At 44.8% G+C, this 26684-nt stretch overlaps 2 protein-coding genes across 3 annotated transcripts in view; one reads left to right on the top strand and one right to left on the bottom strand.

The window, feature by feature from the left end:
• Positions 1 to 346: 346 nt before the first annotated feature.
• AMDHD1 (amidohydrolase domain containing 1) lies at positions 347 to 14904 on the bottom strand. Its single transcript, XM_075933688.2, has 9 exons — positions 14660 to 14904; positions 10775 to 10881; positions 10064 to 10128; positions 7238 to 7515; positions 4483 to 4708; positions 3393 to 3517; positions 1577 to 1670; positions 1009 to 1169; positions 347 to 623 (listed from the first exon to the last, which is right to left on the bottom strand). Exons 1-9 carry the CDS (start codon positions 14794 to 14796, stop codon positions 518 to 520), a joined length of 1299 nt encoding a protein of 432 aa, XP_075789803.1. The 5' UTR covers positions 14797 to 14904; the 3' UTR covers positions 347 to 517.
• Positions 14905 to 15040: 136 nt separating this feature from the next.
• Positions 15041 to 26684, top strand: part of CCDC38 (coiled-coil domain containing 38) — a 64768-nt gene continuing 53124 nt past the window's right edge. For both annotated transcript variants that reach the window (XM_089780425.1, XM_089780423.1), the window contains exons 1-4: positions 15041 to 15330; positions 18659 to 18731; positions 23904 to 24000; positions 24317 to 24411. In XM_089780425.1, the coding sequence (XP_089636551.1) occupies positions 23934 to 24000; positions 24317 to 24411 (162 nt within the window). In that variant the 5' untranslated portion in view covers positions 15041 to 15330; positions 18659 to 18731; positions 23904 to 23933. The remainder of the gene's footprint in view (positions 15331 to 18658; positions 18732 to 23903; positions 24001 to 24316; positions 24412 to 26684) is intronic.

Below are 26684 nucleotides of genomic sequence, written 5' to 3'. Positions count from 1 at the left end.
ATGTGTCTTTCAGCTCAGATCCAGCCTAAAGCACAAGAGAGCAGCTCTTTTCTGAAAGTGTGACCTAATACTGTGTAAATCTTTTTCTGACTTTCAACATGACAAATATCCAGACCTCAGCAGAGCTTACAAGACTCCTGCCTTTGGGGGTTAACTATTGCATGCAAGATTTTGGCAGCATTGACTTTAACCCTTAGGCTTCCACTCTAGTCTATATATCTGACCAGAATCTGAACACTAGCTCATTGCCTTTGTAGATTCTTTTGTTTTGTTTGAGTCACATCTCTGTTTCAAGAATGCTTAATGTTAGAAGTATAAATAGGTGTGGATTTGATACAAACAAGAGTGAAATGATTAGTAAAATTTATTTCAACATAAGAGCAAGTACACTGAGCATACAAATAATGTAGCAGTAAATATAAATCCAAGTTGTCTGTTGCTCTTGGGTAATTGAAACATTTCAATATAATTTTGATGTTAATATCATTCTAAATAATCATCCTCTTTCAAGAAGTGCTTAGTAGCCCATAACCCTTTCATTTTTGTAGATAACTTTTCCTTTCACAATAACATACTCAATCAATTCTTGATGTCCCCCAAACTGATAAATCAGGTGCTCCCATCTAAAAAGACAGTAAAACATTTATAAAATATCAATATTTTCAAATGGGTGAGCCTGAATCACAAGAAGCAAGTTTTATTTCAGTATTATAAGACAGTAAAAGCTGCAGATATACAAATTAGTATAGAATTCCTAGTACTGTTTTCATGTAATAAGTCATTAATGTGCTTTCCAAACAGTTGTGGTACTAGGTTTATGAGTATATAGTCTTAATAAGCTTGGTCCAAATTCTCCATTGGAGTTATTTGTATCTACTAAAAACAAATGCAAAGTCAGTGTAAAATGCTACTAATGTACAGGTGCACGTGACTCCGCAAGGTGCAATGCAGTGGAGAATCAGGCCCTTTATGTTAAATTAGGGTTTAAACAACAATTTAAGTACATACCTTGATGAATTAATGATAATGATATCTCCTTCTTTACCAATCTCTATGGAGCCATGTGTATTGGATCTTCCAAGAGCATATGCTGCATTAATGGTGGCAGCTACTAAAGCCTCTTTCATTGACATTTTCATGTTTACACAGGCCAAATGCATTACCATGGGCTAATACAAAAATAGAGGGGGAAACTGAAGTTACCAATAATGCAAACAGGCCAGCTGACTGTTCTGTAATGCTGGGAGGTCAGGCCAAAAGCCCCTAAGCAGGTTGACACAGGTAACAGGTCTCCTGCAGCTAGCCCATTCCAAAACAAAAGCTGGGAACACAGCCCCCTCCTCCTATGTAACCAGCCAAACCTCCCAAAGCAAAGGTGAAAAAAGTGAGCCGCTATGCCTTGGAGGCACTTCTGAAGAAAATACTCTGAGCCATATATTCAGCTGGTGGAAATAAGGGTCTGATTCTTTTTCTTATGAAGAAAATTCCTGTAAGTGAGCAAGCACTACCCCTGTGTTGTGACAGTAAGAAGAGTTAACCATCTTGTGTTCAGTCATATACATTAAAAATGACTTACCATTGAATAGCAGTATGCATTAGGGTTAAAATCACTGCCAAGAGCAACTATAACCCCTTCTTTTAACATTTTCCTAGCTTGAGGTTGCTTCAGTCTAGAAAAAATAGATTTGTCAGTACGGTACATTTAGCTATTATGCTTTGAATTACACCAGGAAAAGGTCCATGTATTACTGTACTTACATACTTATATCAAATGTAATCAGATTCACTAACCATTTTGAAAACGAGACCAAATTCTGATCTCAGCTACACATCTCCAACTCCATTGATTTTATAGCTGGGATCTAGTATCTAGCACTTTTGCAGCAGCTATAATTTTGGTGGCAGCCACTCAAACTAGGGTAGTGAGAATGAAGACCTGCTGTCTCACTGTTTCGTTGCTCTACATCAGCCTATAGGACCTCTGTATTTCTAAGTAAATTGATGAGAAAACAGTACCTATTCTACACACATTATCATCCTTGGCCATTATTATACTGAGATTTTTCCTCTGTCCCAGGCGTCCACAAGAGCAGCAGGGGTGCTGCCGGGTTGGTCTCGCAGCGCCGAGGGGTGGCACTACCGGACCAACCTGGCAGCACCCCAGCTGCTCTGCCGCAGATGTCTCCGATTCAGCCGCTGCTGAAACTGACCAGCAGCGGCTGAATTGGGGATACCTGGGGCAGAGCTGGACTATCAGAAGGCGGGGCTATGAGGGGCCTGGGGTGGCATCCCCCCCACCCCACCCCAGACCCCTCATAGCCCCCCCTTCTGATAGTCCAGCATATCTGATAATCCAGCACCCCCTGGGTCCTAAAGGTGCCAGATTTTCAGAAGTTTACTGTAGCTTTTTTCACACTGACGAGCATGCATACAAAAATTAAGGCAAGACTACACAACACACAGGCCATTTAAGTCAGTTCTGCTGATATTCATAAAATGCAATATATACCTGATTTCCATCCATATGTCAGCACTTTTAATGAGCAATGACAGTCCAGTAAAACTAATGGAGTTTTACTGTATTTGCATATATATTTGTATGTATATGTATATGCAACCTCACTTAAGTTGCGGCCCTCGGCATGTGCTGTGAGTATCATTGTGGCCTCTGGGGCTTCCAAAGTTGAGTAACCCTGTATTAGACTAAGGGTTTGAGAAGTGGCGAGTACCTCCAATAAGATGCTGAGTTATTATTTTTAGTGCATTAGCTCAGTCAAAAGCTAACTTGTGCTTACCTACACATGCTGCAGTCACACCTCCCAATTGCAGTGTGGACACAAAGAGGTTACCCATTTAATTGTTTATCAATCTGTATGTGATCTAGCTGTCAAATGCACCTCAAGCTTTTCAGAAAATACCTGATGTTGCCTAGGTAAAAATTAAACAAAATTGCTAACATTTGATATTTAACCTTTTCAGCTTGTTAGGCAAACAAGCAGTTCATTTCCTTAAAATCAGATCTAGGAGAAGCTTTCACATGTAAGTAAATGTACATAATGCACTTATAAACTGGGTTAGTGAAAACAAATCTAGTTTGAAGGGTGACATCTTGAGTTAATGTCTGGCTGCTTTACAGTAGTTAATGCATCAGATAGGCTAAGACCTATTGCAGACTGGATTTCTGGGGACCCATCTGAGTGCATCTGAGGAAAAGGGCATTGTCTAGACTTTTATGGGATCCCCTAGGAAATAAGATGTTTGGGGATTTTCCATGGTCCCCAAGACTGAGTTAAGGAAGACAAGAATCTTCTTAAATATGAGATTCTTGAGTCAAAAGAATGTTCCTGCTGTTAGTTTGGGCTGTAATTTCCAATCCATCAACATGACGTTACCTTAGCATGTAGGCAGTGGTTGGTAAAAGGACAGCTGCACACTTGGCCCTTGCCATGGCAGAGATACCTTCATCACTTATTTCTTCCAAGTGACTTATCGCCTGGGCTCCTAGTTCCGCTCCGAGCTAAACAGATTATAATGAAAGATTTAACAGAAAAATTACTACCATACCAATGAATCCCTGAAGCTTTGTTCTTATTATCAGTTTGCCTGGACAGACGACTCTTTAGGATGTTACCTAAGACCTATTTGCAAAACACTTTTAAAAAAGCGATCTGTAAAGAATAAGTAATTTAAAGATGAATTATCTGCTAATTTACTGCAGGTAAAACTTTCATGAAGTTATTAAATTATTAAGTTAAAGCTATTAACCGTTTTTAAAATTTAATCAAAATAATTTGGTCTGACTGATGCCTTAAACAGTATTTTTTTTTAATGACTCGAATATAAATGACTGTACAATTAAGGATAAAATTATAAACAGGTTTTGTGCAGAAGAGAGATGATGGAAGCTGATATTCTTATGCAAACAGAGAAACTATGAAATGCTGGAGTTACACATGGTACAAAATGCTATGTTAGTCAAGACTGATCCTCTCCAACTGCAACAAAAATTGGCAGATTAATGAAGTGGGATTAAAGCAGGCATTTCTCAAATGATGAAGTATGGACTCGGATTCCCCCTACAGAATTGTTATTTGCTGCTGCCAGTGGGAATGTCAGTACTGTTGAAAAGAAATGAACTGCATGACTGAGGACAAAATATTTTTAAAATATTGTATCAAAACCTATACTTTGTACCAGTAATGAGAGGGTCACAGATATTTATCTTTGCTATTTACCTTGCTACTTCATAGGATCAGCTAAGTCAATATTGACTAGCCAATAGAAAAGTTACCAATAAAGGTCAAAGATTCCACAACTGTAACTCATGCACTTTGCACATGAGTGGCACTTCTGATTTATTTTACAACCTACTTATTCTTTTATACATTGATTTGGAATATTGTAAGTCTCTTAAAGCATCAGTTCTCCCAAAGGCAAGTCAAAAGCAAAAATGGCTTAAATACATATGAAATGTAGAGGTACCTCTGCAGATTTCATTGGATGGAGTTCGTCACCATGGAAATTAATCTGTAACCCCATATTTTTTCCAGCCTGAAGAATTCTTCTGGTACAATTTAGATCAAAGACACCTTTCTCACAGAACACATCTATATTATTAACATGTATTTCCTTATTTAGGTCCAGTTCTTTCAGTTTAGGGAGATGGTTAATGATAATGTCATCTGTGGCTTCAGTAGCAGTTTTCCCTCTAAAGTAAAGAAAATTTTACAAAGACATAGAATGATTTCATTTTTGAACCTTGGAGAACTCTAAATTCATGCATATAATACACTGTATTAGTTTAAAAAGTAGATATACAACCCTCCCAGACATTTAGCATATGACAAAAGCACACTTGACCATATTATTTTTATCTTTGTTGATGTTTCTGAGCATTTGTAAATCACTGATTTTACTTCAATTGCTGCCTTTTTTTAAAACCCAATTATTTAAATTTTAAAAACAAAATACAAAAGGGACAATATTGTAATTCATATAAAACAAACATGATTTAATTATGTCATTTTAAAAGGATTATGCTATCTCTATCTTATTTGTAAACTAGATTTCTTTAGATGTCAACCATTTTTTGCCTTTTAAAAAGCATTCTTCTACCTTTCTATTTATACATTCTGAATTGCTTATATTTTATGCTCAAAACTGACTTTCAGACACTTAAAAAAAACCCAAAACATTAACTTGGGTGGTAGCTCCCTAATTATGAAAGCTAATAGGGGCATTCAGCACAAAATTGACTTTAAATTTACCTCTCTCTTTCACATACACATTTTTCCCCAGTCTTTCATAGTCACAGGTTATATCTACACTGTACGGCTATTTCAGAATACCTTTGGTATCTTGAAATAGCTACCCCGCATCTACACAAGCCACCCATTCTTTCTAAATATTTTTCAAAATAATGGGCATGCTATTTCACCATCCTGGTAAACCTTGTTGCACTAGGGTTAAGGGATTGCTCAAAATAGCATGTTATTTCAAAATGTGATGCTGTGTAGATGCACCAAAGTTCAAAAGAAGCCATTTCAAAATAGATTTGAAATAAGATACACAATTTGCATTTCACAAATTGTGTATCTTATTTCAAGTTTAGGGTGCTGTGTAAATGCACCCATGGAGAGCTGGTTTTGTCTTACCAAGGCATTCTAGCAAGATACTATACTGCTTTGATAGTCTCAGCCACTTTGAGCTATCATTGATACATGAAGATTGCCTATAGGAGGTCAGTAAGTGCTATTTTAAGAAAGCTAAATAGAGATTTTTTATTTCTTTATATCTTTGAGAGATAAAAATAATAAACAACTGAGGCTAAAGATCTGCAATGACATCTCTGCCGTGAATTCAGCCATTGTGAAGCTTTTGTAACTTATATGTAATTTAACTACACCATTTTTTGTGGACTGTAAGAGTGAAAAAAAACCAGGACTTGTACTGAGACAGAGGTATTAGAAGATAAGAGTTTAAAAATCACATAGTATCCTTTTATGTGCATATAGATGGTGTAAAGATTTTGAGATTTGGACCTGAGAAGACCTGCACACTACAGGAGGTGGCAACTGAATTGTAGACAGAACTGAGGAAACTCTTAAAAAAGCCAAATGTGGGTTGCTATAGACTATCTCCACTGACTTTTCTGAAGTTAGACCTGATTTACATCATCAGAAAGCAGAATCAGACCCTGAGGCTGGAACTTTGCACCTGTTGAGAATGGGAATTTATATCTGCATAACACCTGGTGTACTCTGAGGTAAACTATTGCTATCTGGAATGCCAATGGATTAGTTTTTAAAACGGCTTGAAATGTTTTTGCTTAAAAATTGTTTTTGATAAAAAATGGCTTTTTGACCATTTTGATCAAAATTCTCCAGGTTTAAAAACAAACAAACAAAAAAGAAACTGAATTTTTTTTGTCAAAAAACCCCACAAAAATCTAAAAGCTATAGCTCTAGGAGAATAATAGGTTAATAATTGATTAAATATGAAAGAAGAAGGCGTGGGTGGTTTTGTTAATGTACTACAGTTGGATCCCTCTTGACCAACCAGAATGCTCGCTAATAGTCTAATTATTTAGATAATAAGAGTGTGGTTCCTATTGCCAATAGTACCTGAATCCTGGGATCACACACATAGGATGCAGTTATTAGCTGATTGAGAGGAAGTATATCAAGTTGTTATTTTATTAAAACTTCTGATGATTAAGTATTATAATACTGTTTTCTGTTAACTAGTTAAAATGAAAAACAGGCAGCTTGTGCGGTCCGATGGCAGTAGCAAATGCAGAGAGACTTTCTGAAAAGGAGTTCCATGGAGTCAGTAATTGCAAATGATGATTACATCCCCATTAGCTAAATCCAATCAATTTCTGTATGAAAACTAATAGCCTGGAAGTTTTCATAACTGACTGCCACCGCACCATTATGCTCCTTCACTTCTCTTTTCCGTATAGGAAAGCATTGCTTTGTTGTATGCTGTAATTTCTAATGCTATACTCTTTGTTGCCATTTTGGGGAAACAAAAAATGAGCCCCAAAACAAACTGGGTGAGGTAGCCAAATTTTGTTCCAGCCTCCTTCGCTCCCCACCAGGCGCTGCTGCTCTTCATTTATTTCTGAATAATCTGTCATCAATTCATAGTTTATTCACATAGCAGTTGCATTCATGTTTCACGAAATAATATGAGAGTAGGACTATTTAAAAGAACAAGAAAAAATAAACATTACTTAGGCACCGAATGAGCTCCGCAGTATGTAGAGGAAATGTTGATATCCAGTAACCGTCTAGCCCGTTCAATCACCTTGAGCATTTTAAGCTCGGTTTCTAGGTTTAAACCATATCCACTCTTGCATTCGACCAAAGTGGTTCCTGCTCTGAGCATACGCAGCAATCGGTGTTTGAAAGTACTGAACAGCTCCTCTTCTGAGGCTCTTTGGGTGTGTTCCACAGTAAAATGTATTCCCCCTCCAGCTTGGTGAATGTCCATGTAGGAATCACCTGCCAGCTAAAAACAAATTTCTCTCTTAAACCAGAGAATACTATCCATCTTCTTCAAGGGATTCTACAAGGTGTATCTGGCCTAATTCACAGTGGGGAGGGAAGACAAAAAACCATCCCAGTGATGGAACTATGTAAGGGAAACTTCTCCTGACCTTGGAAGAGGTCACTAGCCCTAGATCTGGCCTGCTTTTACAGATTCATTTCCATAGGATGAAAGAAAGTGAAGGGGAGCTGAAGGTGATGAGAAAAGGTATCAGTAAAATTCATCCCTGTGCCATGGCCCATTTATGTAAGCCAAACCAATGCAAAGGAATTCCTGCATGGCAGGTGACTGTGTGTAGGAGCTTCAGAGACTACTCTATGAACCACTGCACCCTCTGGAACAGCTGGGGTTCTGGGATGGGTTGATGACCTGGGAATTCTACCTCACAGCCATTGCACGAGGCATGATACTCTAGAGTTCCCTTAGATCATATAAGGGACTAAACAGGGAGATAAGTTCCCTGTACTAGTGCTGAATCTGGCCCTCAAAGGGCTCTAGCAGTGCTGCCATGCCACAAAAAAATCTTTTAGTGCTGAAGTATTTCCTCCCAGCAGTGCATTCAGTTGGATTTTACACAACACGTTCCAGTAGAAGCCACCAGCCAGAAAAATGGAATAAGAGTGTCTACTGAGGAGGGCAGCATTGTGTCTGATGGTTTGGTTGGACAGAACCATCTTCAGAGGTGGGAGATTTGCAGAAAGGAGTGATGTCCTTTAGAACAGTGTTTCTCAATGGCCAGTCTTTGAGATCTCCCTGATACAGTTTAGGAAGGAAGTAAGCTGGTCTCAGGTATCAACAAAGTTGAGAAACACCTCTTTAGAAGATCAAATCCCCTTTCTTAAAACAGATTTAAAGGCATAATCTGGAATTTCTATCTGCAGGTAACTTGTGTTATTTAAAAAAGGGGACATGGGGAAGAGGAGAAGGAAGAAACAAGACACAATGAACTGGACTTTGTCCTACCCAAAGCAGTTATTACTTTTGGTTTTGTTGTCTGTTTTACCACTGACACAGTTTTACGCAGGAGCTGCATTACCTGAATATTATCATTTTTTAGCAGGACCAGCTTTAGCATTTTGGAGGGAAACACAAATAGGGTTAAAATCACAGGAGGGCCCCTTCACTGTGTTCTGATGCCAGGCTATATCATGATTAAATTATCCCTCTCATTCACTCTCGCTAGATAAATTACATAGCAATTCTCATCTCTCTTTTAACAGCATCACGTAACAAACACTCCTATTATTACTAATCAGCTGCGTCTAGATTGGCATGATTTTCCGGAAATGCTTTTAACGGAAAAGTTTTCTGTTAAAAGCATTTTCGGAACAGAGCGTCTAGATTGGCATGGACGTTTTTCCGCAAAAGCACTTTTTGCGGAAAAGTGTCCGTGCCAATCTAGACCCGCTTTTCCGCAAAAAAGCCCCGATCGCGAAAATGGCTGTCTACACTGGCCCTTTCGCACAAAAAGGGACTTTTGCCTGAACGGGAGCAGAATAGTATTTCCACAAGAAGCACTGATTTCTTACAGTAGGAAGTCAGTGCTTTTGCGGAAATTCAAGTGGCCAGTGTAGACAGCTGGCAAGTTTTTCCGGAAAAGCAGCTGATTTTCCAGAAAAACTGGCCAGTCTAGACACAGCCATCATGTTTATTACACTGTTGCCTGTGGCCAACAAAGCTTTGAGCTGCATTGTGCTATACAAGTAGAATAAGAGACAGTCCCTGTCCCGAAGACCTTACAATCTCAGCAATATATAGTCATAAATTAATTCCTCCCTCACCCAACTTGATATCACACACTGATATTAAAAAAAATATGCCACAGAAACAACAAGCACTGCCGAAGTGAAAACCTTTTATTCCAAAGTCATTCAGGTGCTTGCATCTCCTTCTTCCCTCCATCCTTTACAGGCTCGACCATGTCCATTTGGACTTTCCAACCTCACCGTTCAAATTCAGATCCTCTTCAATCCTTTCTTCAATACACTTACCCTTTCCCCTTCTTCTGGCTCTCCATCTGAGGCCCTTATTTCAAACCTTCCCCCATTTGGGTTACATTAGAAACAAGTTCTAGGTGTATGAGTAAATAAAATAATGTTTATCTTTATGTGGTGATGTTTTCATTTTTTTAATCCTTTCATTTTCTTTTTTCCAACTCCCAATTTCATTCTCATTTTCCTCACTGCCATTTTACCTCCCTTTTATAAGTATTGTTCTCTTACTTCTGTCTCTTTCCTGTTTCATTTTCTCTCTGCCATTCACTTCCTCTCTCTTTCCTTCTTTCTCTCTCTCCTTGTTTCCCCATCTCTTTTCCTTGGACTCCAGCCCTCTCTCTCATGCTTTGTCCTGAGTCTCCAAAAGCTGTTGTTTCTTTTCTGATGCTATTTTATATACGAAATAGCTGATATTACTTTCCAGAGATGAGAAATAAGGGTACAGAGAAAGTGGAGATGGTTGTATATGAAAGCAAACATCATGAGAAAAAACAGCTGTAATTATGTGAAATTACCTTCATTGCAAACTCATGAACCCTGTCACCAGCCCACACTGGATGAGTATGTGCATCTACCAAACCTAAAAAACCCAACAACAATAAAATAAATGTACACTGTAAGATTTCATTGTTTGGGAAAAGGAAAAGCTTGAGAAAGTGCAAGCAAATTAAAGGGACAGTGTCAACTGAAGAAAAAAAACTCATGACCTCGATATTTCTGATTGAAAAATGTTTTACCTTATATTACTGCAAAAAATACATATGATTATTATGAAGATATTCAAGAAAATATTTTTCAGGGTGTTTTAATATGTGTCAGAGAATCTCCCATGTTGTTTGTCTGGGCCTTTTGCACAGCAACAGGTGAGAGAAAAACATTTCTCAAATACAAGAAATTGGGCAGAGCCTCTTATCAAGAGGTGCAGTACTGGGAAAAATTTTCAACACACTTTGAGACAACTGACTAGATTTCATATTGATGTCTCTTTAAAAGTGCAAGCTGCATATCTTGGGTCTTATGACATTGTAAATGGTCTCCACTGATTGGGAACGATGTGAAGGGAGGAGGTTAGTTGCTTAAATACCAAGGGCCTAATTTCTTCATGGCTTGCACTATAAAGAGAACAGAAACTTGGGGAGTGTGTGTAATTGAGGAACTTGTTCTTTTTCTATACACTTGTCCAACCATTCTGTTTTACACCATTAGCGTTAAGAAACTACACCTACCTGGCAATACACATTTCCCAGAACAGTCAATTATTTTTTCAAATGATGCGTCTGAAAATTGCTGGTGAATAGCATCTGCATGGCCTACCGCTTTTACACAGCCATCTCTGCAAAAATAAGCAATGGACAAACAGGCCTCAGTGAGTTTGTTTAAAAAGCAAACTCAGGAAGTTGTTTTAGGAGCTCTTGAGGCATCACCTTTTCAGAGATGTGATAGCTCTTTCTATCACCTTTTCAGAGATGTGATAGCTCTTTCATACGAATACATTTTTCTTCAAGTTTCTTACTTTTCATTCAAGTTTCTTCTGTTTTCTATTCAAATTTTCAAACATGCTATTTTTAACTATTATAAGAGCCACCCAATCTCACTCAATAACTGAACTGTTGTCTAGTCCAGCTTCTAGCAGTCAGGTGTTTAGGGACACCCAGATCTTGGGGTTGTGTCCCTGCCCACTCTGGCTAATAGCCATTGATGGACCTATCCTCCACAAACTTACCTAGTTCTTTTTTTAACCCTGTTATAGTCTTGGCCTTCACACCCTCCTCTGGTAATGAGTTCCCATGGGCAGTTGGTGAAGGTCGGGCTGGTGGAGGCAAGCCTTCAGCCCCACCTCCAGCCTCACCCCTTATGCTGAGGCCCCACTCCTTCCTCACTCCTCACAGGGAGGTGGGGCAGCACGTTGCATGTGTACTCCCCCTCCCAACCACAGGGAGGGGAGTGGGTAGGCAGGCACTTGCCTCATCCTTGAGGGGGACGGAGGGCGCATGGCATGGCCTCAGCCCCATAGGAGGGCGTGCCCTGCCACGTGGCCCAGCCCAACCCAGTTTCTCCAACCCTGGCACACTGAGAGAGGGACGAGGGCACATCGCACCGCGTGGCTCGGCCCAGCCCCAAGAAGTGTGGAGGGGATGTGGCGTGGCCCCAGACCCAGAGCACTGGGAGGGTGGGCGCTGGAGGCAGCAACACTCTGCCCCCAGAACACCTACAGCAGGAGTTCTGGGGGCAGAGTGTGAGCAGTACTATGTCTGGTGGTTTGGGAAGGCAAAACCCTCCCCTGCCTAACATACCGGACACACATGTAAGTTCCACAGCTTTACTGTGTGTCGTATGAAGAAATACTTCCATGTTTTGTTTTAAACCTGCCACCTGTTAATTTCATTGGGTGATTCCTGATTCTTGTGTTATGTGAAGGGATAAATAGCACTTTTCTATTTTTTTTTCTATATCATTCTTGATTTTATAGACCTCTATCATATTCCTCCTTAGTTGTCTCTTTCGAAGCTGAAAAGTAGCCCTTCTCTGTACCTTTTCCATTTCTACTGCAGGTCCAACCTCTGTAAACCGGAACTCTCTGGTCTGGCAACATCTGTGGTGATATTCCAGGACCTGAGAGTCCTGGTGGAGGGCTGGCAGCTGGGAGTCCTATGGGCTGGCAGAGCAGCGGGCTGCCGGCAGTGAGTTGCTAGCGGGACTGGAAGACCAGAGTACCCCAGCTGGGTTACCCAGTGGGGCTGGGAGACTGGTGTGTCCCAACAGGGCTGCCGAGTGGGGCCAGGAAGCTTGTCTGGGTCAACAGGGCAGCAGTGCTGGTGGCAGACTCCAGCCAGCAACCAGGCCAGGTCTGGGGGCATTGGTGGTAGAGGAGCCAGAAATGACTGTCTCTGCTCCAGCAAAATGCCTCATCTAGGAAAGGTAGGGTCTCAAGGGTGCCGGATCAAGAAGGTCCAACCTGTATATCTTTTTTAAGATGGGGAGATCAGAACTGCATGCTGTACTCAAGGGGTGAATGTACCATGGATTTATGTAGTGGCATTATGATACTTTACTGTCTTATTATCAAGCCTTTTTCTAATGGTTCCTATCATTTTGTTAGGTTGGGGGGGTGGTTGTTTTTGTTTTGTGTTTTGTTTTTTTGTTTTTGACTGCTGCTGTACACTCTGTTGATGTTTTCAGAGAGTTATCTAAGATGACTCCAAAATCTGTTTTGTGAATGGTAACTGCTAAATAAGACCCCACCATTTTGTAAGTATAGTTGGGATTATGGTTTCCAATAGGGATGTTAGATATCATGTATTTTAGTAATTGTGTAGCTGCAACAATTTTTAGCAGTTACACGGTTACTAAAATACTCCCTGGGAGCAGGGCTGGCAGCTAGTGTGCTCCCCATCCCCACTCCTTGGGAGCCCCCTGCAACCGAGTGCTGCTGCCTCTGTACCAGAAGCAGCAGCATGGAGTGGCAGGAGGAACCAGTCTGCGAAGAAATCCAGTTTAAAAATCCTGAGCTCCCTACGGACAGAGGCTGCTCCGGCATCCCACGGAGCAGCCTCTGTCCACAGCAAGCCCGGCCTTGCTGCAGACAGATGCTGTGCCAGCGTCCCGCCTACTCTTCGCGCCCCCGTTACTGCCTTTGATACTACCTGTTTAAGTTTTTGTAGATTCTAAGACTAAATCATTTTGTAACTACCAAGAATATAATGATTGCAGAATAACTTTTCAGAATACTCATTTAAAGAGTTTGTGTGTCACGTCTCACCATAAGCACTGTGACACTGAAGTTTTATGGCACAGCAACTTAAGGCTATGTCTACACTGCAGAGCTTTTCCAGGATTCCAGAGGTATCCTGGAAAAGCTTTGCTGTGTCCAAGGAACGCATCTGCTTTTTCAGAACAGTTTCTGAAAAAGTGGATGCATTCTTCCAGCATCCCTGTATTCCTCATTGTATGAGGAATAAGGGATGTTCTGAAAGAGGAGGTTTTCCCAAAATTTGGCTCCGTGAAGATGGGCCAAATCTCAGAAAAGCCTCTTCTGAAAAAAAAAGTGGAAAAAAAACGCAAATTGCGATTTGCGTCTCTTTTTCTGACTTTTCTTTGTAGTGTAGACATAGCCTAAGTCGCATGTGTATTATTGGCACACTTAAGCCAAGGGCTCTATTTTTAAAACAAAAAAGTAACTTTGTTTCTCAACTGGAAACCCTGATTAAAAAATGATAGATTCCAGTCTGCAGCTTCTTTTCTTGGCACCCGAGTTAATCCAGGAACATGAAGAATCATGTGTATTTTTTCTTATCTTTAGCCACAAGCAATGAATAAATTAGCATTTGGGAATATCTTATTATGGACTGAAATAAAAATGGACAACTTTTCAAAGGAATTACAGGTGGCATCCAACAACACCAAAAGAGAGCCTGCAGACCTGAAAAATTTGCCTTTTATAAAGACGGAATGAACAGCTGTATGCAACAGGTTCTATTTTGTTAAGCTCTGAGGAGAAAAGAGAGCAGATGCCCCATGGCTGGGAGAGAGCTGGTATGGGGTTTAGCCCTGCTGGGGGCAGACAGACTGTAATCCAGTGGCACCTTAGGCTATGTCTACACTGCCACTCTTTATTGGAAAAAGGTACATAAATTGCACTCTGCAATTTGCATACCTTTTTCCGATAGTTTTGTTGGAAGAGGCTTTTCTGAAATTTGCCCTGTCTATACTGGGTCAAATTTTGGAAAAAAAACTCCTCTCAGAAGAACCCTTTTTCCTCGTGGCACAAGGAAGACAGGGCTTCCAAAAGAGCTTGTCTGGTCTTCTCCCACAAAAAAAAAAAAGTCGGAAAAAAAGATGCGTTCCCGTTCCCGGGGAAAACCCCTGTAGTCTAGACGTAGCCTTAGAGACATACATAGATAGAATCTATTGTATAGTACCATGAGCTTTAATGGGCAAAACCCACTTCTTCAGATGAGCTGATCTTGAGAGAGAGAGATGGATGGGGTGTGTGGGGATGGACAGATAAGATTAGATCAGATTAGTTTAGATTTGTTAAGTCTCTAACTGGCCCCCCCCCCTCTGAGACTTGTAGCCGCGCAGGCAGACAGGTGCACACGCCGCACACTTACGTGCCGATCACCAGGCTGGCGTTACTGAGCACGGCCAGGCTGTGCATGCCCGCCTGCAGCAGGTACTTCTCGCCCTCGGTGCAGACCAGCACCAGCTGTTGGGCGTTGCGCAGCAAGAGCCGGTGCTCGCCAGCCATGCCTGAGCAGGGACAGGGGCAGCTGCAGCCCCAGCCAGAGGCGAGCAAGGCCGGGAACAGCCCAGAGATCAGCTCAAAGTCCCCTGGGCAGCGGCCGAGCGCGGGGTTTCTAGGCTGGACTTTTGCCGCCCAGCCCCAGCACTGCCATCCTGCGAGCGGAGGGGGCGGAATTACGAGTTGCCAACTCTCCCGGACCGGAGGGACGGAGTACAACTGTCGTGAGTTGCGTTCGGCCCGTCCGGGTCGGGAGAGTTGGCAACCGTCCAGGAGGGCCAGCCTCTGGCAGTGCCAAGCCTCCGGGCTGTGCGCGCGCGCGCGCGGTCGTTGTGCAAAGGCGGCCGCTGGCTAAAGGGCGCGCGGGCTCCGCCTGGTTCGCGAGGGCGCGTGGGCCGAGCGCGCGGGGAGAGGGCCGCTGAGGCACGCGCGGCGGGGGCGGGGCTTGCTGCTTGTTCCAAGCTTAACAGTCTCCCGGCCGGCCCAGTGCTCGTGGTGCTGCTGCCCCGGAGCTGCGCCCGGTCTGGCTCCTCCCCCCTGGTGAGAGCGCGCCGGGGCGAGTGTGTCCCCGGGCTGGGGGTAAAGGGCCCACACGGCTTGTGCGGAGGCATGGGCGGATCTTGCTGTCCCCCTCCGACTCTCCCGTTTTGCCTTAGCCGCTGGTGCCCAGCAGCCTGTGGGGTAGCTACACGTCCCTTCTTAAACACGGGCAAGAGAAAATCCACCCTCAGCGCCATCAACAAGCTTGGGTCCAGTCCTCAGGAGTGGCCGGGCCCAGCTGGGGATGGGGGTGGCCTAGGGAGCTTGATGATTGTTAATGGTGTTGCCCAGGATGCATACGGTGTCTGGTCCCTTTTGTGCGCTCTCAAGCTTGGGTTTGGATGGGCTCACCTGCTGCAATTTAGAGCACCACCAGAAGGATTGCTACAAATGGGGCTGCCTTGTTATATCCCGGGGGGCGCAATCTGCATGTTTGGGTTTTACTGGAGTGCAGGTGCAGTTCTGACCACAAGTCCTGAACAGGCTCTGTGCCAGCTGGAGATTTTTCTTTGCTAGGCAAATCTCCCAAGTGGCCAGTTACTCCTGCTTGGTGCTGTGAGTGGAAATGCAGATGTCATCTGCTTATTTTCATGTTACAGTTAGATTGAGGTGCCTGGAATGTTTTGTTTCTTAATTCAGAATGTTGATCCATAAAGTTCTGGGCCTGCCCACTAGTCAGAGGAATCCATCCCCACCCTGATGCCCCTTGCCAAACTTGGTTAGGGAATTGTTTATTTTAAATCTTGGTGGAAGTCAGGGCCAGCTCTAGGTTTTTTGCTGCCCCAAGCAAAAAATATTTTGGCTGCCCCCCCCCCCCCCTTTTTGTCCAGGGAGGGATTTGGGGACATGGGCACTGCGAACACCAGAGTTCCCCTTGCTTGGGAGAGGGAGAATCACCTTTGTCCCAGGCAGGGGTGATGTCAGGACACAGCACAAGGGGGCTGGGTTCCTGGGAAGGTGTGTGTGTGTGGGGGGGGAGGGAACAGTACAGGGCCCAGAGAGTAGGGGGAGGGGGGATTGTTTAGAGAGCCAGACATGGGGATCCAGGTGGGAGGAGGGGGGAGAAGAGGAGACGGAGTCCCAGCAAGCAGGGGTGGATGAGAGTTTTGTGGGGCCCAGGACAGCACAATTTCTCCGGGTCCCCCTTTGAAGAAAAAAATAGAAAAAAGGCATCAAATGCACAAATTGAAGGCTATTTTCATATTAAATCTGAATTGGGTAAAATTGATAGAAACTTAATTTAGTTGGATAATTTTTATTCTAATTATATTGTAATTCATTTTTAAACAAAATTCTGCAGTAATGAAAAGGGGAGGGATGTCCAAATGTTGAGCAGAAAAAGTGCCCTTCCCTCCCCCCCCCCCCCCAAAAAAAAAAATCATGGCACCTTTAAATCTCACACTCCCCATCCCCATTCATGGCAGGGCAAGAATGTCCCAAGTGGCTTTCCAGCTGAGAAAAACTGAAAATACCAGACATTTTATTGGTCTGGTATTTTCTGGTTTTTTTTTTTTTACCTAACAGAAGCCACAAATACTGGACTGTCAGGGCCAATACCAGACACCTGGCAACCCTAGTCGTAACTCGAGCCTGCATTTACAATAGGCCAAGGATGTAAGTCGGGGGATTTTGGCCCTTTACCCACTTTGGAAAAAGGTCATAATGGTGGGGAGAAGAGGGTCTTAAAGCGGGCTGTTATAAAGCAGGGGCCTCCTGTATTTGTGGTAGGAGTGGGAAACCTCTCTTGGGTTAGGGGACACTGACCCTACAGAAAAATCAGCTGGGGACCATGCAAGCGAGCTGGGGACCAGCAGGCCTGGAGTGGGTCTGGCCAGGGGTTTGGACTGTGCCTCAAGGCAGGGGATTGGGGTGCATGGTCTGGGAGGAGGGTTATGTGGGTGAAGATATCGGAGTGGGAGTAGCTGGGGGGCCGGACACTTACCTAGAAGCACTGCTCGCCCATTTCTCCCACAAGAGCTGCCTGGCCGTGTGCTCGGGTATTAAAAGCCTGAGGGGAGCGGTGATTGGTGGGTTCCCACAGCTGCCATTGTCCAGGTCTGGCCAATGGGCTTGTGGGGGAGAGGAGAGCGGAAGCAGCCATAAGGGACCCTCCCCTGCCGGCTCGCAGCTCCTGCACCACAAAGGACCCTGCCGTGCTGCTCTATTCTGCATGGGGGTGGGGCTGTTGCTGCCTCGTGGCCGGACCCGACCAGCGCGGGGTTTGCTCCGGCCACTGCAGCACCTGCGTGGGCTGCCTGCTGCGGTGGGGGCAGGGAGCTTCCAAAGCGCCACATCGGGCTCCCTCGTGGGCCCCAGGCTGCCGACCCTGCTCTAAGCAGGGTGGATGAGAGGTTTAAAACACCGGTGCTGGTGTGGGGCCTATTAAAGCACGGGACCCAATGCAGCCACCTCGCTCGCCTTGCCCTATATCCGCCGCTGGCAGCAGGGTTGCAGTGGGCCAGGAGGTGGGGTTGCTGGGCAGAGGCCGAGCCGAGGAGGAGGAAAAGAGAGGAGGGCGGTAGCGGGGGGAGGAAGGGGTCGCAGGATAGCGGGCAGGGGCACACAGTCCGGAGGGGAGGGGGAGAGGGACAGCCTGTCAAGGGGGGTTCACAGGCAGGAGAGTTGCGGGAGAGAGAACACAGGCGGGGAGGAGGGAGAGTTGCGGTAAGGGCGCACGCGAAGGGGATTGCCGGCCGGAGGGAGGGGCACACTCTGAAAGGTGAAAAAGAGGCCCCCGGGGCTCAGCCTCATCAGTCTCCTCCCAGGAAGTACCCAGAGCTGCCCACGCAACGCTCCCAGCACTCCGAGGCCAGGCGCAGAGTCTGAGCAGCCGGGCACGGGGCTCCCCACTTGGGGGATGGGGCCCTGCCGCAGCGGAGCCCCAACCCCCGCCAAGCACCTGAACTACGGTTCAGTGAGCTGACAGCCGGGAGCAGCCACCATGGCCGCGGCCTGCCCTGCCAGGCTCAGCGTCACCAGCTGCTGCTGCCCTGCACCAGGGCTAGGCGCCCCGCCCTCCTAGCACCCCACCCCGCCGTGCCCCACCCCACCCTCCCAGCGCCGTGTCCCGAGACCAGGTGCAGGCTTCGAGCTGCGAGGCACGGGGTTCCCAGCTCAGGGTGGACTCCGCGGGGCTCCCTGCCGCCCTGCTCCTCCTACAGGCCAAAATGCCGCTCCTGCCAATGTGCCGCCCCAAGCACCTGCTTGGTGTGCTGGTGCCTGGAGCCGGCCCTGCTGGAAGTCAGAGAAATGATGTTACCTTGTACTGCCCTCACAGAGTCGGAGACAGGAGAGTTTTAACAGGAATTTTTACTCTCAATTACTTTAGGTTTTCTCCTCTCTTCAAAGAAAAGAGAACAGTATAACGTGGTGGTGAAAATCTTCTAACCTTGGTGTCTAAGGTTAGATTGCTAATTCCGTACTTAAATACCTAGATGAAAATGGCCTTATTTCCAGAAGAGTTAAGCACCTACAGAACACCCATTGATCTTTGTATGTGCTCATCACCTTTGAAAATCTGTCAATTTTTATTTAAGTGCCAAAATATGGATTTATAAACCTATCTTTAGGTACTTAAATTTGAAATCTTTGGACATGTTCTACTGGTACTATTGGTAGTCAGAGACCTTAAATGATTGCCTCCAACCATGTGACATATAGCTATGATTATATCTTGTTCAGTGCAACATGAATGGGATGGCAAGGAACTCAGCAAACAATAGAAGGCCATCCGCAAAAAGGTCAATAAAAATGTACAGTAAAACTCCAATTGTCCAGCATCCAGTGGTCCGGCACTCCCGATAGTCCAGCACCAACTGGAACCCAGAAGTGCTCCGGCCAGCCAGACAATTGGAGCTGCTGGCGGAGAACGGCGTGGCGAGGAGCGAACCCTCTGTTGTTTTGCAGGAAGACAAGGGAAGCCCCGTGCTGCCACTGAGAGTTTCCGGGAGAGGAGCGGGCTCCCCACGCCCCAGACTGCAGTAGTTATAGCTGAGCAGGGGGGTGAGGAGCGGCACTGCGGGACCAACCCAGCAGCACCCCAGCTGCTCTGCTCCACCGCTTCTCCACCGTTCGTCAGTTTCAGCTGCTTCCCCAAGTGCACCGCTGCCGCTGCTGAAACTGAAGAGCAGAGCAGCTGAGGTGCTGTCGGGTTGGTCCCGCAGCACCGCCCCTCACCCCCCTGCTTGGCACCCAGCAGCACCCCAGCTGCTCTGCTCCACCCCGCCGCTTCCCCAAGTCCGCTGCTGCCGCTGCTGAAACTGATGAGCGGCGGACTTGGGGAAGCGGCGGGGCGGAGCAGAGCAGCTTGGGTGGTGCCGGGTTGGTCCTGCAGGGCCGCCCCTCACCCCCCTGCTCGGCGATAACTACTGCAGTCTGGGGCGTGGGGAGCCTGCTCCCCTCCCGGAAACTCTCGGCAGCGGCGCAGGGCTTCCTCCGCCTTCCTGCAAAATGGCGGAGGGTTCGCCCCTCGCTGCAACATCTCCACCCACCCCCCGGATGCAGTGCGGGCCCCGGCAGACCTGTCACAGCCCCCCGCCAGAGTACCTTCCGATACTCCAGCATATCTGATAATCCGGCACCACCTAGGTCCCAAAGGTGCCGGATTATCAGAAGTCTACTATATTTTCTTGCAAGCCAATCATCTTCCAAGATTCTACAACATTCTCAAAACGATGGACAAGGCTTATTAGATAGTCCATCCCACCTCCCTGTTAATGCATGATTGTTCTATATAACCCTACACTAGTGCTTTGTCCAGTCTTTTAAAAGTGCAGAACAATTGGGCTTTCACAACTGTCCCAAATATGCTATTTCACAGCCCAACACATCTTGCTGTACGGAAGATTTTCCTGATATTCATCCTAAATATTCCATTTCTTCATTTCAACCTTTCACTTTTAGGGAGACCCTTATTTATCACACTGCATCATTTATGCATGCCCATAAAATGTTTGTAGACTACAATTGCATTCTCCTGTTTAGTTATTGCTTGGTTCTTTTAATTTTTTTTATACAATGGTCTTTCCATTATCCTGAGTATTTATGTTGCTGGTCTCTAAACTCCTCCAGTTTCTCAATTTTTTCTTGTAACATTAAGATATTATAATATCAACACACTTCTGATGAGACACGCTGTGAGGTGAGGGCAAACATTTTGTAAACACTTTCCCACATGAAGCAGGAAGAGGATTAGCTGCTGGGTTGGTTGAGAATTAAAGAAGTGTGAATTAGATTCACAAAGGGTCTTTAGCATTATGATGCTCAGGGTCATAAGGCCTACTTTTTAGGTGCCTAGTGAGGCACTGAGTCTCCCTAATCAATACACGAGGGCTGTGTCTAGACTGGCCACTTTTTCTGGAAAAGCAGGTGCTTTTCCTGAAAAACTTGCCAGCTGTCTACACTGGCCGCTTGAATTTCCGCAAAAGCACTGATGATCTCATGTAAGATTTTCAGTGCTTTTGCGGAAATACTATGCTGCTCCCGTTCGGGCAAAAGTCTTTTTCTGAAAAACTTTTGTGCAAAAGGGCCAGTGTAGACAGCAGAGATTTATTTTCTGCAAAAAAGCCCCGATCGCGAAAATGGCGATCGGGACTTTTTTGCGGAAAATCACGTCTAGATTGGCCCCGGACGCTTTTCCGCAAAAAGTGCTTTTGCGGAAAAGCATCCTGCCAATCTAGACGCGCTTTTCCGAAAATGCTTTTAACGGAAAACTCTTCCGTTAAAAGCATTTCCGGAAAATCATGCCAGTGTAGACGTAGCCAAGGAGAGAGAGCTGCTTTAGACTGTGAGCCAGAAAAGCCAGCTTACTTAGGAGGAAGCTGTCTAAGCCAGCCAATGAGTGATGCCAACAAGCCAAAGCCCTGTCCCTCTCTCAAAGATAGGCAACTCCCTGCAGCTGGACTTGAGCACTTATTTTTGCTAGCAATTCACATACCAAAACCTCTCTCCTGAGTCGGGAGGCTTTTTAAGCCGCTGTCATTGTGAGACTGGGTTAGATAGGTACCTAAGGGTACGTCTAGACTACAGGCTTTTGTCGACAGAAGTTTTGTTGACATTATCTGTCAACAAAACTTCTATCGACAAAGAGCGTCTAGACACATTCAGTTTTCGACAAAGCAAGCTGCTTTGTCGACAAAACCCTGTAGTATAGACACAACCCTACATGCAATAACACCTTCTGTCGACAGAACTCTGTCGACAAAAGGCGTTATGCCTCGTAAAATGAGGTTTACCAGCGTCGACAAAACTGCTGAGTTCTGTCAACGTTATGTCGACAGAACTCAGCGGTAGTGTAGATGCAGGTATAGTTTTGTCGACAAAAGTCCACTTTTGTTGACAAAACTCTGTAGTCTAGACACACCCTAGCTGCACATGCATGGCAGGAGGAGGAAGTACTGCTGCTGCTTTCTAACTTGTAGCCCAGTGGTTAGAGCACTCACCTCCAATGAGGGTGACCCAGGTTCAATTGCCTTGTCTGATGAGGAGAAAGGATTTGAAAGGGGGTCTCCAACTTCTCAGGAGAGGGGTCAAACCACCAAGGTATGGGATATTCTGATGGGGGTACCCTAAATCTCCCCTGTTCAATCCACTGTAGATTAAATAATTAAAGAGTCATTGGAAAAGAGAGAGTGAGACTCACTCTGTAGCCTAGTGGCTAGGGCACCCCCATGGGAGACCCAAGGTCCCGGTGCTCCAGTGACTCTGTTTATCCACAGGGAAACTGCTTCTTCAGGAGAGATCGGGGATTATGCCATAGGTCAGTGGTTAGAACTCTTTCCTGAGATGTGAGTCCCCACCCTTTAAATCCTTTCTTCCCCTCAGGCAGAGGAGAAAGTTGAATCTGGGTCTCCCCCAACCTGCTTGAATCTCTAGCCACTGAGCCAAAAATTAGAAAGTGGGTGGCAAGACCATCACCTTCTCCTCTGGCTGGATTTTGAATGTGACCCAAGCTAGTAGGCAGCATCTAAGCACACCTACCAGGTTAGGTCCTTCACACAAGACAAGTGGGGATATGCATTTTAGAATCACTCTGGGGCTTTGGTGGGAGAAGAACCTGGGCACTTAGGGCACATCTGCACAGCAGGGCAAAACTCAAATTAAGCTACACAACTTCAGCTACGTCAATTGTGTAGCTTCAGTGGAAATAGCTTAATTCGGCTTTTGGTGCTGTCAACACAACAGGAAGTCAAAGGAAGAACACTCTTCCTTCAACTTCCCTTACTCCTCTTACAGGAGTTGGAGTAAGAAGTCCTCCATCTTGACATTATTTCAAAATAAAGGCTTGTAGTGTAGATGTGCACTGTTATTTCAGAATAATGTCAATTATTCCAAAATAACGTTGCTGTGTAGACATAGCCTTAGTGTGAGGTAGCAGTGCTCATGTTCAGAGGCAAGAATGTTGGGGTCATATGAGGTTAGGTGAGTTTGAATTTTGTGAATCACAGTAAAGCCTAACCTGAGGGTTAGGAACTTGAGGCCATATCTACACTAGGAAACCAATTCAAAATAACTAAATTTGACTTAATAACTCCTGATTTTACAAAATCAAAATAGCATGTCCCCACTACAGGGGAGCCTCAAAATTAGTCGAAGGCAGGTTCCATTAATGTGGATGCGCTACTTCAATTTAGAGCTCTAGGAAGCCCTGGGGAGTAATTGGTTCAAATTACTCTGGGGAGTAGTTATTTCGAAATAGCAGCACCGGAATGTCCACACTGTTGCTGTTTTGAAATAACTCTTTTGAAATTAGTGTTATTCCCAGAGAAAAGCAGGAGTACAGATTTCGAAATAATGGGCTTGGTAGTGTGGATGCTCCACTTAAAAATTTGAAGGGGGGTTTATTTTGAAATAAAGCCCCAGTGTAGACCAGGGCTGAGTAACTTTGTGAATGCCACCCTATGTGCCTGATCTGTTCCATGATTTCTCATTGGGTGTTCTAGCAGGCTCAAGTGACACTAATAGAAATTGATGAGAGACCCCACAGTCATATGTACTGTAAAAGCTGCTTCAGTTAGTCCACAGATATTTTGGGTCCAGCATTAAACAGGCCTCCATAGTGTGCTCACAGAAAACTTGCATGTATACCCATGTATGTGCATAAAACCCAAAGCAGTAATTCTGCATGTTAGTGTTTAATTATGTGCCTTAGTACAGGTTGGACCTCCCTGGTTCTGTGCCCTTGGGACCTGACTGGTCCAAATGAGGGAGTTTGCCAGATATGGGGAGGTTGACCCCTCTGCTGATGAACTCTGAGCTCTTCTAGGGTCTGCCAGCAGATCATCAGGCTCCCCTGCTCCTGGCCACCAGGCATCCAGCTATGCAGCCACTGGGCTCTGGGGCCAGCCCTGGGACTACCAGGGCTCTGCAGCCAGCCCTGGGACTCTGCAGCCCCAGGGCTCTGCTGCCAGCTGCTCCCTTCCAGGACTCTCTGATCCACGGATGCTGTCAGACTAGAGAGGTTCAACATATACTCAGTCTGGCTCTGCATTGACCAAATGACAAGCTGGGCTCAAGCTTTTATCAGTTTTTCTAGTCTAACAATAATGCTTTCCCTTTAATTTTGTCTATTTCAGCAGTTCCAGAAAGAATTTCAGAAAGTAAGGATGGCATCAGCAGCCTTATTTTCAGCATCCCAGTCCCAGACTCCTAGATCTCAGTGCATTAATTTTGGTAAAAAAATGTTTTGATTAAGATTTAAAAAATAAATTTAAAAACACCATTGTGAGTTTTGTGTAATGCTTAACAACTGTGAGAGGGGGTTTGTTATGCTCTAATAGTAATATTTGCTGTACAGCGCTTATGAATTATATATACATGAGAATATAGCATGAAGGGTGCCAAAGGAGTGCACACTCTACTTTCCAGAGTTTGGTGGGTTTGAATTACAAGCTTATTGTTCCCCTAAACCAGCTTTTTTGGACTGAATTTTACACAGTGGTGTTCTAAAAGGTATCAGAATATAATTTTTTTCCTTTCATATTTATAGTCTATGATCCTGATCATGAAAAGAGGACTCCCTTTACAATTGTGGACTGCAAACCATTTCTTTACAGAGACATTGAGTGTAGGGCCAAAGAAAAGGTATGTGTTTATGTGGAGTTTAATTAGCAAGGACCCCATGCTAAGTCTACATATGTTATTAATTTACTGTACTTTACCTATAACTGTCATGTTCATCTGTTTAGGAAGAAAGCATGGGTGGTAGGTGAAGGTAGGGCTGCGGGAGGCAAACTCCCAGACCCGCCCCCAATGGGCCAAGCTATCCCCAGCATCGTGGGGAGGGAGGAGGGTGCATGACCCCCGCCTACCCAGTCCTGGAGCATGGGTAGGGCAGGTGGCACATGAAGTCCTGAAACACAGGAAGGGTGGGCAGCATGTGCCTCAGAGCACAGGGAGGGTGGAGGGCGCACAGCCTGAGCCTGTATGATCCTGAATCACAGGGGAGGGTGGGTGACGTGTGGTCCCAGCCTCCCAGGCCCTGAAGCACAGGGAGGGCGGGTGCTTGGGGACAGCAACACTCTGCCCTCAGTATGCCTACAGTAGGTGTTCTGGAGGCGAGGTATGGGTGGGGCCAGGCTGGCGATTTGGGAGGGCAGTGCCTTCCCCCACCTAATATACCCACTGCCCATGGGGGAAAGGAACTCATTTCACCAAACAAAACAATGAAAGTGTGAAAAGTCTGCAGATAAATAGTTTCCCACCAAATTAGGGATAATGTGAGAGAAAATCAGTTTAGTACAATGTGTTAAAAACGTTTGTGATGGTAAATGCCACATTTTAAATTTCTTTGCTGATGCTGGGTGTGTATATATAATATTTCTGCAATAGTTTCAGGAGGACATGCTTTCAAAAGAGTGGAAAAATCAGGCTGTCCCAGACATAGTCATCCAGTAGACAATGTTCATCTTAGGAGGTGAAGTATGGTCTAGTGCTGTGTTTCTCAGCCAGTGGTACGAGTACCAGTAGGAGTACTCAAGAGATGTCTGGGGGGGGGGGGGGATACGTCAACACAACTGAAATATGGAGAAAACTGAATTTTTGTTTTGTTTGCTTTGTTATTTTTGTACTTTTTACACCCAAAAATGTCATTGCCCCCCCCCCCCAGCTACAATTAAGTTGTTTAAACAAATGTGTTGGAATGATAGAGAAAAAAGTGTGTGTCTGAAACTGTAGGTACTGGGGGTACTTTTAATTTTTTTAAAGGGGTACTTTATTTAAAAAGATTGAGAAACACTGTTCTAATGTGAAAGACACAGAACTGGGGAGAAGGGGTCAAGTGTTATTAGTCTGTGTCATAGGCTTCCTGTGTGACTTTGAGTAAGTCATGTAATAGCTTTGTGCCTCAGTTGCTTCATCTGTAAAATGGGGTTCATAGTACTTCCTGTACTGTTTGTTCTTTGGCTTTCTGCCATGATATCCAACCAGTTCTGAAGCTCTATAGTGGCTACTGCTATAGTGAACTAACCACGCTCGACCAGCCAAATAGCCACATTGTTCAAACCAACTAGCTACACTCAACTGGACAAATAGCCACATGTGGTCAGTGGCTAGCATGATGGACACCATGGACTTACTGCAATAATATTTGCAAAATGATCTGAAATGTGCTTATTGAGGAGGAGACTATAGGAATACTGAGAATTGGTTTTTTTGAGTTATGTCGAATGGTACATTTAATCTAGTGTCCTAATTGCAAAGGTATTGTAAGTCACTGGCCCATCAGGGCTGCCCACAGCTTTTGGGCTGATCTTGATTCAGAAATTGCATTGACTTAACTAAACTGATTTCTAAATTTCTGGAACCAATCCAGAGAACAAATGCAAATTTGCTAAACACTGTGGGATGTAACATGAGTTCAAAGGGGGAGCCATATTAGTCTGTATCTGCAAAAACAATGGGAAGTCCTGTGGCACCTTAGAGACTAAGGGTATGTATACACTGCCATCCTAGTTTGAACAAGGGTGGCTAATGTAGGCATTCGAACTTGCAAATGAAGCCTGGGATTTAAATATCCCGGGTTTCATTTGCATGTTCCTGGGCGCCGCCATTTTTAAATGCCCCGTAGTTCGAACTACCTGCCCGTGGCTACACACGGGACGGACAATGTAGTTCGAATTAAAGCTCCTAATTCGAACTACCGTTAAACCTCCTTGCAGGAGGAATAACAGTAGGTCGAATTAGGAGCTTTAATTCGAACTACCTAGTCCGTGCCGCGTGTAGCCATGGGCAGGTAGTTCGAACTAAGCGGCATTTAAAAAATGGCGGCACCCGGGAACATACAAATGAAGCCCAGGATATTTAAATCCCGGGTTTCATTTGCAAGTTTGAATGCCTACATTAGCCACCCTAGTTCA

Source organism: Pelodiscus sinensis, chromosome 1 (assembly GCF_052426305.1).
Source record: "Pelodiscus sinensis isolate ZL-2025 chromosome 1, ASM5242630v1, whole genome shotgun sequence".
Taxonomy (NCBI): Eukaryota; Metazoa; Chordata; order Testudines; family Trionychidae; genus Pelodiscus; species Pelodiscus sinensis.
The sequence above is the reverse complement of the archived record's forward strand: the minus strand, read 5'-3'. Positions and strand labels throughout refer to the sequence as shown.